This window comes from Ictalurus furcatus, chromosome 12, assembly GCF_023375685.1.
Source record: "Ictalurus furcatus strain D&B chromosome 12, Billie_1.0, whole genome shotgun sequence".
Taxonomy (NCBI): domain Eukaryota; kingdom Metazoa; phylum Chordata; class Actinopteri; order Siluriformes; family Ictaluridae; genus Ictalurus; species Ictalurus furcatus.
The window spans coordinates 27,493,790-27,507,423 of NC_071266.1; the positions used below are offsets into that span (position 1 = coordinate 27,493,790).

The window sequence follows — 13,634 nt, forward strand, 5'->3', positions numbered from 1 at the left end:
ACTGCCCCTAATGAACTATCTAAAGAATACTGAGATAAGTGAGAGACTTTAGTAATCTAGTATGAATATCTAGTATATAGTTATTTATCTCTTTATTTTCTTTTACATATGTAGTATTGTTTTGGTATTATTATTTATTATTATTATTATTATTAAATAATAATAAAATAATAAAATATGAAATAATATTTTTAATTATTTTATTATTAACAATTATTATTATTGTTGTTATTATTATTATTTTTTAAAATTTATTTATTTATTTATATTTTATAAAAAATCTGTCTACCGATCTTCGCCCCCACACTCCAGTCCAGTAGGTGGCGGTAATGCACCTTTAACTGGTTTGCCAACCGCCATTAAAACAAAAAGAAGAAGAAGCAGTAGAAGCAGAAGAAGAAGAAGAAGCAGAAGAAGAAGAAGAAGCAGAAGAAGAAGAAGAAGAAGAAGAAGAAGAAGACTTTATAAAGTTCAGGAAATCGTTGTTGTTTCACTGTGATTACTGCTGAGTTCAGTCTGGTGTGAATCCTACATTTTTAAATTCTCATGAGGTGTCTGGTGAACTTCACCGCGTGTACTTCCGGATATCTAGAAGACCTGCCTTAAACATATTAATGTACATATTTCTGTGTAGAAGGTTAAAGTAACTGAACAAAACCCAGCTTTACACTGTAAACTTCATTCTGTGTGTGAGCGGACACTGGTAAGTCTTACTGTCGCTTTTGTGACACGGAAACTGCATGTTTTCTTTCCCTTTTTCTATACACAAATGTTATACTTGAAAAATAGCTTTAAATAGCATGTTTTCATTTACATTCTCTAAACCAGCCGTTTGTGGAGACTGTAGATAATTCTGGACATGTATAATAGATTAATTTGCACTTATTTATTATTAGCGTTTTAGACACGTGACATGCTCAGATGATCTTTTACTTTCGATTTCGAAGATCGGCAGAATACAAATGTTTAGATTTAAAAAACCGAAAAACTATGTCAAAATATGTTAAACAAATCAAAATGTTTTTGCCTGCTATTTCTAAAAATCTAGAAGACTGGTACGCAAAGCATCCCTTTAGGTAGGTTTAAAGGCTACACGAGAGGTTTTAAAAATTCAAAGACTAACTGTAATAGGAAAACCAGTTAGTGTTAATACTCAGGTTAATTGTACATAAGTATGTGATTTGAGACACAGTGCTAGTTTATTTAGCGGAGGGAGATGGACAGAGAAATTTGGCCATATTTATTACTGATTACCTAGAATTATTGTTGCATGACAAGAGATTGAAAAAGAATAAAATAACGTGCACTTCTAATTTAAATGCGGATTGTTTGAATGTGCCGCCCAGAAATTTAAATTATAGCATACAAAATCTGTCTTTATAGTTAGAATTATTTCTTATATTAATTTGCAAAATAAATGAATTAAACAAAAGAGGACATTGTGAATTTCTTTTGCAAACCCATTTTTAAATCAAGTGACCCCATGTTTGAGACGCAACCCCTTATTTGAGAACACCTGGTTTAAATATTGTTGAATATTTATTGTGTTGCCTAGCTAAGTTCTTATATGCATTCCAGACTTATTATAATTAATTGCATTTTTTTTTGTCAGATAGTAAATGGAGAGGCATATGAAGCTGAAGAGCTGACAGCATCAATATGGCCTCTTCACATCAATCTGCCAGAGAGTATATTAGAGATGCTTGTGAAAACCTGGTGGGACGGCTACAAAACCTTCCTCTTATTGTTGAAAAACTTCACCAGCAGAATGTTTTAAATGGTAATGAAGTTGGTGATCTTGAGGATGAACCTGAAAACTGCAGAAAAACCAGGAAGATACTGGACTGGGTCATAAACAAGGGTGAGGAGGCCTGCTATAAATTTCTCAGAATACTGGATTGTGAGAGGAAATCAGTCTTGCCAAAGCCGGATTCGTCTAGCCTGACTCCTGATTTACATACATGGATCTGCTTGTTCTCCTTTAGAGATGAGCCTGAAGATGATTATACTCAAGGTAAGAATGCTTGACATAAGCATATTAATAACTAAATACAAAAACTGTGGCATTTACTGTGGGTACACAATGCATATATCAGAAGTAGGATGAATCCATTTATATTGGGACAGTTTTTGACTTTTCATATAGTCTAAGCTTTCTTGCCATAACTAAAACAAATCTCAACCCTACATGTGAAGGTTTATACATGTTTATATTTATATTCCAATGAATCATGGCCATTACCAAGGCTCCAGACTAAGGTTTCCAGGATGATAACGTTGTTTGTTTACAATTAAAGGTACAATACTCGGTTAAAAACAAATTTGAATACGTACAGATAATCTGGCATATATGCAAACATGATAAAAAATAATGGTGTAAGGCATGACCCCAGTACAATTGTATTATTGAATTGAAGTGTATAAAATAAATTGCAAAAGTGCAAATGCACGTCACTTGGATTGTTTGGTGTCATTTTACAGACACTCCCCAACACCCCTTCACTCCGTGTCCCCACCACAGCTTGGTGGGTGAGAAAGGAAATGTGACCAAAGGCCACAGTGCAGCCAGATCATTCTTGTATTAGCAAACATCATGCTGTTCTTTAGAAGAAGAAGAAGAAAAAAAACCTTGACAAGAAATGCAGTAAAACTAGAATAAACACTGCCAGTACTTTTCCAGGATGGAATATTTTATTACTGAAGCTGTATATGGAATTAGTGATGTTACACCTGTACAGCTCTGTAAATGCAATCTGTATAAAGCTTTGAACTGTTTTAATGTCCTTTTTTTGCTTCAATAAAAATGAATCCAGTAGGTTTTTAATCATGTAAAAGGTAAGGAGATGCTTTGGATTAAACATATGAAATAACTACATAGAAATGAATAAAAGGGTAGCAGAGGCACACCTAACCACCCTCATAAGTTAGTATGAGTCAAATTTCACACACTGGAGACACAGTTCTGATACTTGCTGCTGTAACAAGCAGAGTACCTGTTTAACACAATAAATCACTTAGGATATGGAAATCTAATTATTGTTAATCATGAGCTGAATATACTTGATTTAGTCTCTCAATTCGCCTACTCTCCCTCCTAAATAGTATTCGAGATAAGTATTAGTATGTCCCAGATCGTAGCATGTTGAAATGAGAATCCCAAAGGCACCCCGAATGGTCTACTATTTCTGGTAGATTTTCGAAGTGTGGATCTATGAACATTTTTCAGCTAATATTGCTCACAACTCGAGGCAGGAGGAGTTTTGTTGAATTCAAGGACTCCTTTTCAGTTCAATTCAATTAAATTTTATTTGTATAGCACTTTTTACAATAGACGTTGTCTCAAAGCAGCTTTACAGAAATATCAACATGGTATACAGATATTAAAGGTGTGAATTTATCCCAACTGAGCAAGCCACTGAGTGGCGACGGTGGCAAGGAAAAACTCCCTAAAATGTTTTAAGAGGAAGAAACCTTGAGAGGAACCAGACTCAGAAGGGAACCCATCCACATCTGGGTAACAACAGATAGTGTGAAAAAGTTCATTATGGATTTATATGAAGTCTGTATGGCCTTAGGAGCAGCCGTAGTCCCAGCAATCTGGAATTAGAGAAGATTTGAGCTCCATCCAGAGGCAGAAAGGATCTGGATCTCTAGTATCTCCATAAATTCGTGTGGGGCTCAGCGAAAGGAGAGAGGGAGAAAAAAGATTATTATGACTGCGAAGTAGTAGAACAGAATCTAGTCAGGGTAGGCTTGAGTAAACAAATACGTTTCAAGCCTAGACTTTAACACTGAGACTGTGTCTGAGTCCCGAACACAAATAGGAAGACTGTTCCATAACTGTGGGGCTCTATAAGAGAAAGCTCTTCCCCCTGCTGTAGCCTTCACTATTCGAGGTACCGTCAAATAGCCTGCATCTTTTGATCTAAGTAGGCGTGGCGGATCATAGAAAACCAAAAGGTCGCTTAGATATTGTGGCGCGAGACCGTTTAGTGCTTTATAGGTTAATAATAGTATTTTATAGTTAATGCGAAATTTCACTGGGAGCCAATGCAGTACTGATAATATTGGTGTGATATGGTCGTATCTTCTAGTTCTAGTTAGGACTCTAGCAGCTGCATTCTGGACTAACTGGAGCTTATTTATATTCCTACTGGAACATCCAGACAGTAAGGCATTACAGTAATCTAGTCTAGAGGTGACGAAAGCATGAACTAGTATTTCTCCATCATGTAGTGACAATATGTTTCTTATCTTAGATAAGAAACTCTTTTTAAAAACTCATTTATACCGCTGTTTTAGAGTGGTGTAAATGAAATATGGAAAAATAAATCAAGGGAATAAATAAAATTACTTAGTATAAATTATATAAGGAGTAATGAATGAAGAAAAAGCTGAAATGAAAGGAGGACTGGACCGTTTGTGAAACTAGGCAACAAATGTGTTAGTATGTCCCAATACTTGCATACTTTTTTGCTACACACTCAAGTGTGTACTTTCTCTTTACAAAAAGTGTATATACTTTTAGTGCATAGTATAAATTGGCAAATTGAGACACGGGATGACTATATATGGATGGACATTATGACAGGGTATGAAAAATGATGTCTCTGAGGCCCTCTAGTGGCTGGCTGCAGTACAATTTGTATTTGTACAATTTGTAGCTCCATCCACTCCCAGGTTACTGAATGGAGACTAAGCCAGGGGTTCCCAAACTTTTCCAGGGTAAGGCCCCCCAAATGGCATTAACATCTGACTGAGGCTCCCCTTTTGCAAGATGTCTTTAAAACACATTAAAATACATACTTCTGAATATATCCCCCTTTTTTAATTAATAATTACATTTAACATATTTACATTACATTAGGAATTGATTGTGTGTGTGTGGTTGTCTGAGAGTGAGAAAGAGAAAACACTAGTGGGAGGGATGAGCTTGGTGGCTCTGACCAAATTGTTGAGGCCCCCTGGCGGCCCCCACTTTGAAAACCACTGGACTAAGCAACTTTAAATTTAATTTACGTCTCCAAATATTTCAGAAATAGTAATCCCTCCAATAATTTCACTATGATAAATATGTTTTATAGGAGCTATTTTGTGTTAAATGTAAGGGTGTGGATGATGACCCAGCTAACAAAAATAAGTTCTTTGAACATTTTACTAACATTCCAATTAAGTTATGATAACATTATTTCTGAATGTTCTCTGAACATTAAAAACGTCCAGTTTTTTAAAATGTTGTAAGGAAGTTTTTTTTTCTTGATAATGCAAATGTTAAACATAATGTTAAGGAGAACTTTCCATTTAATCTCTATTGAAACATCATCCAAACTTTCCCCTGGAAAGTTGCTTATATTCATGTTTATATTAATTCAAATAAAAAATAGGTAAAACATAAGCAATTAATTTCTTATAGCCACATGTATGGACTTTTACATTTTAAGTACCAAAAACTGACACAAGGCAATTATTTTTCACCATTTATAATTTCATATTCATGTTTACATTTTTCCAGAGTATTAAAGTTTAAGTGCATTATAATATAGATTTGAATTTCAAATAATTACTAAGACTTTAAGATTAACATTTTACTGTAGTATATAATCTAACCAAACTGTAAGCATCTCAGGGAAGTATCCAACACATGGAATTGAAATGAGCTAAGTTTACATATTCTAAACCAAAAACACAACCCCACCCAAGTTAAACATGGGGAACAAGAGAACACAATAGAAACAGAAAACACCACAAGAGTAAGTGTGCACTGTATATATGAACTGTTTTGGAGTTTCAAATACTTTGGTGCTTCAGGCTGAAGACACACCTTAGAGTGTCTGGATAGAGTCTATAGAAACAAAACATAGTGTTGTTTAAGGTGGATGAAAGAGATAGATACAGCTTTTAAAAAATTATGCACATTATTCAGGAGGGTAGATCACCAGGAACAGGGCTGTTGTCTGTTGATCTAAAACAGGGGTGGTGTGGGTGCAGGTTTTCATACAAATTAGGCCAAAACTGATTCCACTGGTTTCACCTGTTTAATCTGTTGATCTTGGCTTTCAGTAGGCTGAGGTGTGGCTTCTGCTTGATTCGAATGAAAACCTGCATCCACAATGGCCCTTTACCGATAACATTGGACAACCTCTCTCTTAAAGAATTAGTGACACTGGAAAGGAAAAAGAGCACAGAAATGAGAGCATGAGAGCATATTGTTTACAAACTAGAGCTTGCATGGCAACCCCCAACCCTGGCGGTGTGAGGCGAACGTGCTAACCACTAAGCCACAGTGCGCCCTGTTTGCAGGACTACCAGACCGGCTAAAGACTAGGCTAATTTTGTGTTGCTAGCTACAGGGAGGCACAACTAAGTTATCACTGTATGGGTTTAGCTGCAACAGTGCCATGCAAAGTGTGTTAGCTGTCATTATGCTCTGCTCATATCATGTTCATGAAACTTGTACATATTCATGAACTCATACAGACATTTACACACCTTGTTTTTCTGCTCAGCATGAGATGATGTTAGTGTTTCAGTTTCAACCAATTTACTGGTTTAAATATTAAAAAAAAAAATCTGTGTATATCCATTTTTCCTCACACTGACTGTGAATTAGCGTTTGGCAGAATTGAGAGCTGTCAGCCAATAAGACACAATTATTTCCACGTATTTTCCTGTACACCCTCTCTGATTTGCCTTCTTTTACTGACATTCAGTTATGTAGTGACACTGCTCCAAGTGGAGAATTATTCACGGATAAAGAAAAAATCTTTGGGGCTACATCTCCCAATTCAGAGGCTAGGTTACACCCCTGGATGCATCTCTCCTCTCAGACAAAAATTTTGCCCCACCACTTTTGGAGTAGTGGTGTCACCCCTGGGCAGATTGGTGTATATATGACACTGGTTCTATTAGCCTGATCATTTAATTCACTCTTGACAAGCAGTCCTTTTGACGCTTTTGTCTAGTCTATATGAAATAAGTGGAGGTTTCTTAAAACAGGAAGCTGTCTCCAAAGGATTATGAAGTTTATAAGTATAAAATCCATGACTGTTTTATTAGTGGGATGATAAGTATGCTCATAGATGAATGATAAAGGAATGCTCTCTGATTATAATCTGTTCTCTCAAAGGTGTTAACCATTCATATTATGATTTACATGATTCTTAGAGAATCCACAGTTATAAAAATAATTGCACATTTCCTTACTTTTCTGGAGAAAGTCTTCATTATCAATGCAGTTGTGTTTATGTCCCATTAGCTGTGAATAAACGATGACATTTTTGCAGTGCTTGGGATATGAGGAGTTGAACTCAAATTAGTAATGAGAAATTGTCTATTTGTAGTGAATGGTGATTTTCAAAGTGGAATCTATTGACTTCAAAGATAGCTTCAGCAATGTTATGCTTGAGCCAGGGTGAGCAATACTCCATGTATATACCAGGGCTGGGTGAATTGTAGACAGTTGTGGCTCAGTGGTTAAGGTTCTGGGTTGCTGATCAGGTGGTTGGGGGTTTAAGCCTCAACACCACCAAACTGCCATTGTTGGGCCCTTGAGCAAAGCCCTATCTGCTCCAGGAGCACCGTATTATGGCTGAGCCTGTGCTCTGATCTTAATTTCCTAAAAGCTGGGATATGCAGAGAAATGAATTTCACTGTGCTATAATGTATATGTAAAAATAAAGGCTGCTTTATCTTCAAATGTAGAGAAGAAAAAAATTAAGATCTGTAGCTCAACTATGCAGTTAGCAGTGCAAAGATGTCATCAGTGTACCTAAGAAATATCCTGGGTACATATCCAGTTAATTGTTTAAAAGAACTTTTTCTTGATAAATCCAATAAAGAGGTTTCCATAGGAGAATCTGATGTTAGTGCCAATACTAAAGCCTATTACTTGTGAGTAAAACTTGGAATTGAAACAGTTTAGTGTCAGCACACGCTCTGATAATCTCAAGCTTTATCCTGCTAAGATAACGTGTCCCAATTTATCTGATGTCCCAATGAACCTGAATTCACCGGATTGTGGTAAATTTTAGATCTGTGATCGCAATCTAAAACTCATTAAACACTACATAACTGAGTTATTCCCACCAATAATCTTTTCACTTTTCCTGTGATTATTGTAGGACCCAGCTCATGTCATCAGCTGCAGAAGATTTTGAAGACAAGGACAAAAGAAAGTCTAGGTGAACAGTGGAGGCAGAGCCAGCAATTCTATGGAGGAAAAGTACAAGAAAACTTCACCTTTATTCCTCTGGTGTTGGATACAGACACAGAAAAGAATACACCCCATAACAAAATCATACTTAAGAGCAAGAAATCTAAAAAATCCCGTTCAAAAAAGATGAGGGCCTACATACCAAAGGACACACAGAGAAAATCCCCTGAAGATTTGCTTAATAGCGAGGAGAAAAGTATCCTAATAGTAGGAAAACCTGGAATTGGGAAGACAACAGTTGTTCAACAAATGTTGCATCACTGGGCAGAGAGACATGACCGAAACCTTGACTTCATGTTTTACTTTGATGAAAACACACTGTCAAATACCTCAACTATAGTTAGCTTAGAGCATCTTCTGCTTCAGACAGTTTTAATGTCAAATCCACAGCTTAAAGATAATGTTGAAGAAATTTTGCACTATCTTCAAGAATATTCTGAAAGAGTCACCATTATTTTTGATGGAATCAGAGATTTTCCAGACAATGCGTTTCTTCTGGGAATCATACAACATGACCTTCTGCCTGAAGCAAAGGTTGTGGCCACATGCAGGCCTGAAGTAGAGTACGAGTTCTCTGACTGGACAACATGTAAAGTCTACGTTCACGGATTCAGTGAAGAGTCAATTAATGATTTTTTTAGGACAATGTCAGATAATGATCCAGAGATGGTAGACAGTGTGATAAACAATCCTGCACTCTTCAGTCTCTGCCATGTCCCTATGTATGCTTTTATGGTGGCAGCCTGCATTTTAAATGATACTTCTGAACAAGCACAGAAACAGTGCACAGCTAGTGAGCTGTATGTACGAATATTTTGTCAATGTCTACAGAGACATGGAAAAAATAAATTGCTGCACTTAGATGGACACATTAAAAACTGCAGAGACATGGTCTTATCTTTAGCAGAGAGTGCTTTCAATGCAATCAAGTTAAAAACTATCATCCTGGAGATTGATTATGATGAGAAAGACATTGCTGGTGCTTTCTTGAAGACAGTCTCAGTCGTGTCACCAGCACGTGCAAAGACATTTTGTGCATTTCCTCACAACACAATGCAGGAATTTTTTTCTGCTCTGTGGCTTCTAGAAAAAACAGAAATACTTGATAAGGTTCTCCATCTGTGCCAGAATGAAGACAGTAAGCACATGAAACATGTAATTCCTTTCCTCTGTGGGCTTCAGTCACACACCAACATTGATCATCTGAAGTGTCTCTTTCCATTGAACAAGGTCATGGAAAATATTGATAGCTTCTTTGAGAAGGTCTTAAACACTTTCCTCTGTGATCAACCAGATGATGAAAAAGTTGACGTTGCCTTCATATGTCAGTGTCTATACGAATATCAGTCTCCTGAAACCTGCTGCTCATTTCTAGAGAGAATAAACTATTATCTAGATTTGAGTGAGGAACGTTTGGGCCCTTACACATGCTGTGCTGTGTCCTATGTAATCAGCCAATCCAGAAACAAACAGGTTCATCTTGATTTGGAGAACGGTGCTGTGTCACTCTCAGGGCTGAAGACAGTTCTCGACCATTCTCAATATCTAAGGTATTTATATTCAAAATATATGCTTTTACGGGTGTGACAATACAGAAATGTAAAATTTGAAATTTTATGGTTGTGTCTAGACAGAAATAATGAGTATTACCTGAATATGTGCCTTAGGTGTCCAGTTACACTGGACTAAATCATTCAGCATTATAAAAGTATCTGAAACTTAAAGACTGACTATACAGTGGTGCTGGAAATTTGTGAACCCTTGAGAATTTTTATTTCTGCATAAATATGACCCAAAGCATCATCAGATTTTCACACAAGTTCTCAAAGTAGATCAAGAGAAGCCAATTAAACAAATGAGACAAAAATATTATACTTCATATCATATTATACATATTTTAATATATTATACATACATATAATTTATTTATTGAGGAAAATGATCCAATATTACATATCAGTGAGTGGCAAAAGTATGTGAACCTCTAGGATTAGCAGTTAATTTGAAGGTGAAATTAGAGTTAGATGTTTTCAATCAATGGTATGATGATCAGGTGTGAGCGCCCTGTTTTATTTAAAGAACAGATCAATGTATGATCTTCACAACACATGTTAGTGGAAGTGTATCATGGCACAAACAAAGGAGATTTTTGAGGACCTCAGAAAAAGAGTTGTTGAAGCTCATCAGGCTGGAAAAGGTTACAAAATCCATCTCTAAAGAGTTTGGACTCCACCAATCCACATTCAGATAGTCACACATTGTGTACAAATGGAGGAAATTCAAGACCACTGTTACCCTCCCCAGGAGTGGTGAACCAACGAAGATCACTCCAAGAGCAAGATGTGTAATAGTCCACAAGGTGATAAATCAACCCAGGGTAAGTTCTAAGCAACTAAAGACCCTCTCACAGTGGCTATTGTTAATATTCATGAGTCCACCATCAGGAGAACACTGAAGGACAATATTGTGCATGGCAGGGTTGCAAGGAGAAAGGCACTGCTCTCCAAAAAGAACATTGCTGCCTGTCTCCAGTTTGCTAAAGATCATGTACACAAGCCAGAAGGCTATTGGAAAAATGTTTTGTGGATTGATGAGACCAAAATAAAACTCTATGGTTTAAATGAGAAGCATTATGTTTGGAGAAAGGAAAAACGCTGCATTCCAGCATAAGAACCTTATCCCATCTGTGAAACATGCTTGTGGTAGTATCATGGTTTGGACCTATTTTGCTGCATCTGGTCCAGAATGGGAGGACGACTCGCCATCATTGATGGAACAATGAATTCTGAATTATACCAGTGAATTCTAAAGGAAAATGACAAGACATCTGTCTGTGAACTGAATTTCAAGAGAAAGTGGGTCATGCAGAAAGCCAACAACCCTAAGAACACAAGTCATTCTACCAAAGAATTGTTAAAGAAAAATAAAGTTAATGTTTGGAATGGCCAAATCAAAATCCTGACCTTAATCCTATAGAAATATTGTGGAAGGACCTGAAACAAGCAGTTCATGTGAGGAAACCCACCAACATCCCAGAGTTGAAGCTGTTCTGTACTGAGGAACGGGATAAAACTCCTCCAAGCCGATGTGCAGGACTGATCAACAGATACCCCAAACGTTTATCTGCAGTTATTACTGCACAAGGGGGTCACACCAGATACTGAAAGGAAAGGTTCACATACTTTTGCCCCTCACAGATATGTAATATTAGATCATTTTCCTCAATAAATAAATGACCAAATATAATAATTTTGTCTCATTTGTTTAATTTGTTTACTTTTAGGACTTGTGTGAAAATCTGATGTTTTAGGCAATATTTACTTTACTTTATTGTTGAGACGTAACTGGAAATTGGTCTTTGGTCTCACCCATTGCACACAAAAAACAGACTTTACATAAATTCAGAACACAAAATGACAATGTAAAAGAAAACTCCAAGTTGATGTGCAGGACTGATCAACAGTTACCGGTAACGTTTAGTTGCAGTTATTGCAACAGTTATTTATAAGGGGGTCACACCAGATACTGAAAGCAAAGGTTCACATACTTTTGTCACTCACAGATATGTAATACTGGATCATTTTCCTCAATAAATATATGACCAAGTATAATAATTTTGTCTCATTTGTTTAATTTTAGGACTTGGTGAAAATCTGATGATGTTTTAGGCCATATTTACTTTATTGTTCAGTCGTAACTGGACATTGGTCTTTGGTTGCACTTTTTAAAAACATGAGATGTCTCAAGGGGGTGTGTCTAAAGTCACCACTCTCAAATGTCTTTTTGAATCCGGCGTTATTCACTATTCTGAGTAGAAAATCAGCCAGGAATACTTGTGTGTGTGTGTGTGTGTGTGAGAGAGAGAGAGAGAGAGAGAGAGAGAGAGAGCGAGAGATCATGAGAGAGATCATCTATATTGTCTCTGCAGTGGTATTGTTGCCCGGCAGTATGCTGGTAAGCTTTCCTGTATTTTTAAATAACTGTAGTGGAAAGTAGAAATTTATAAAAGTATTTCACCTCATGTAATATGTGATTTATTATGACATATAGCCCACTTTATTATGCAGTCTGTCAAATGTGTTGTTTGATACGCAGGCACACCAAACTAGGAGCCTTATATCGAAAGTTATGACACTGTATGCCATATTATAACCATATGCTGTACATCACAAATTTACTTTCAGATTGTGTTTTTTGTCTCACAGGGATTTATCAGCAACACTATGTCAGGTGTGGACAATCGCGTTGAAGTGTGAGGAGCTGAATTATCTGATACATCTCCTGCAATTATGTGGAAATGAGATCCACATCCCAGTGAGCAGTCAGACAGATGTGCTTAGGCAAGCTGGAAAAATTATAACCCAGTATGCAGAGCAAACAAATCTCCATCTACACTGTGATAAAGACCCACGACAGTTCTCGGATCTTCTCTTTAGTACAGTGTTCACATGGCTGCCACACATCAGCTCTCTCCAGTAAGTAAATCATGGCTAAACTTAATTACCCAAATGCATGTATTGGTAAGTCAAAAAAGGTCTCCACATCAAAGAGTATAAGAATGAATTTGTTAAACAACCCATTTTTAAATCCATTTAATATTAGTCTTAGCTTATGTGGAGCAAGCCATGTACAAGTCCCTGTGTATGAGCCATTACTATAGAAACAACAACAAGCTAGAACAAGCATATTCATATAACATTTTTCACTTTACAGCTGGAACTACTTGTGCTGTTATGAAAATAATTCACCCCATCTGACCAATCAGAACCGAGCATTCAACTGCTTATATTACATTGTGCCTCTTAAATTATATAATGGCCAGCAAGGATTGAATTCTGAACTCCTAGTTTATAAGACCAGTGCTCTAACCACTAAGCTTTGAAACCTTTGTTAGAGAGAGAACGTCATGATAAATCTCAACATTTAATGTTAATGAGAACTACAACACCCGGTTCAATGCAGAGTACTCTTATTTGGATGGGAAGGGTGGCCACAAAGATAGTCTTGTCAAGTGGTTTTTATTGTAATTCCACTATATAACCTGTATACATTGGAACAAAATGTTTCCACAGGACCATGTGGCAAGACATAATACAGTGGCACAGTACCCGGACTACCTAACATGCAAATATATAAGAGTGTGAGATGAGTACAAACAATACAATAAATACATAGAACAGTGAATGTGAACTAGACAGAACAATGGAACAGTGTGGGGGTGGGGAATGTAGTGCAATTTTTTAAAAACTATTGACCGTGATGGCAGCAATTGAATGTAGTAGCAGCAATAAAAAGAGTCGTAATAGTAAACCTGTTCAATAGCAGAAATTATAAAGTGCAGGTGTGCAATGATGGATGCACAGTGGTAGCTGTTGGAAGGTTTTGATTGGTGAGTATTGGGAGGCAGTGGTGTGTTGAGTAT

General features: G+C 36.7%; 1 protein-coding gene across 1 annotated transcript in view; it reads left to right on the forward strand.

Moving 5' to 3' along the window:
* The first annotated feature begins 296 nt into the window (after window positions 1–296).
* LOC128616285 (uncharacterized) overlaps window positions 297–13,634 on the forward strand; it is a 77,390-nt gene continuing 64,052 nt past the window's right edge. Inside the window, exons 1-4 of the mRNA XM_053638862.1 lie at window positions 297–703; window positions 1,617–2,014; window positions 8,121–9,762; window positions 12,418–12,687. Coding sequence (XP_053494837.1) covers window positions 1,660–2,014; window positions 8,121–9,762; window positions 12,418–12,687 — 2,267 coding nt within the window. The 5' untranslated portion in view covers window positions 297–703; window positions 1,617–1,659. The remainder of the gene's footprint in view (window positions 704–1,616; window positions 2,015–8,120; window positions 9,763–12,417; window positions 12,688–13,634) is intronic.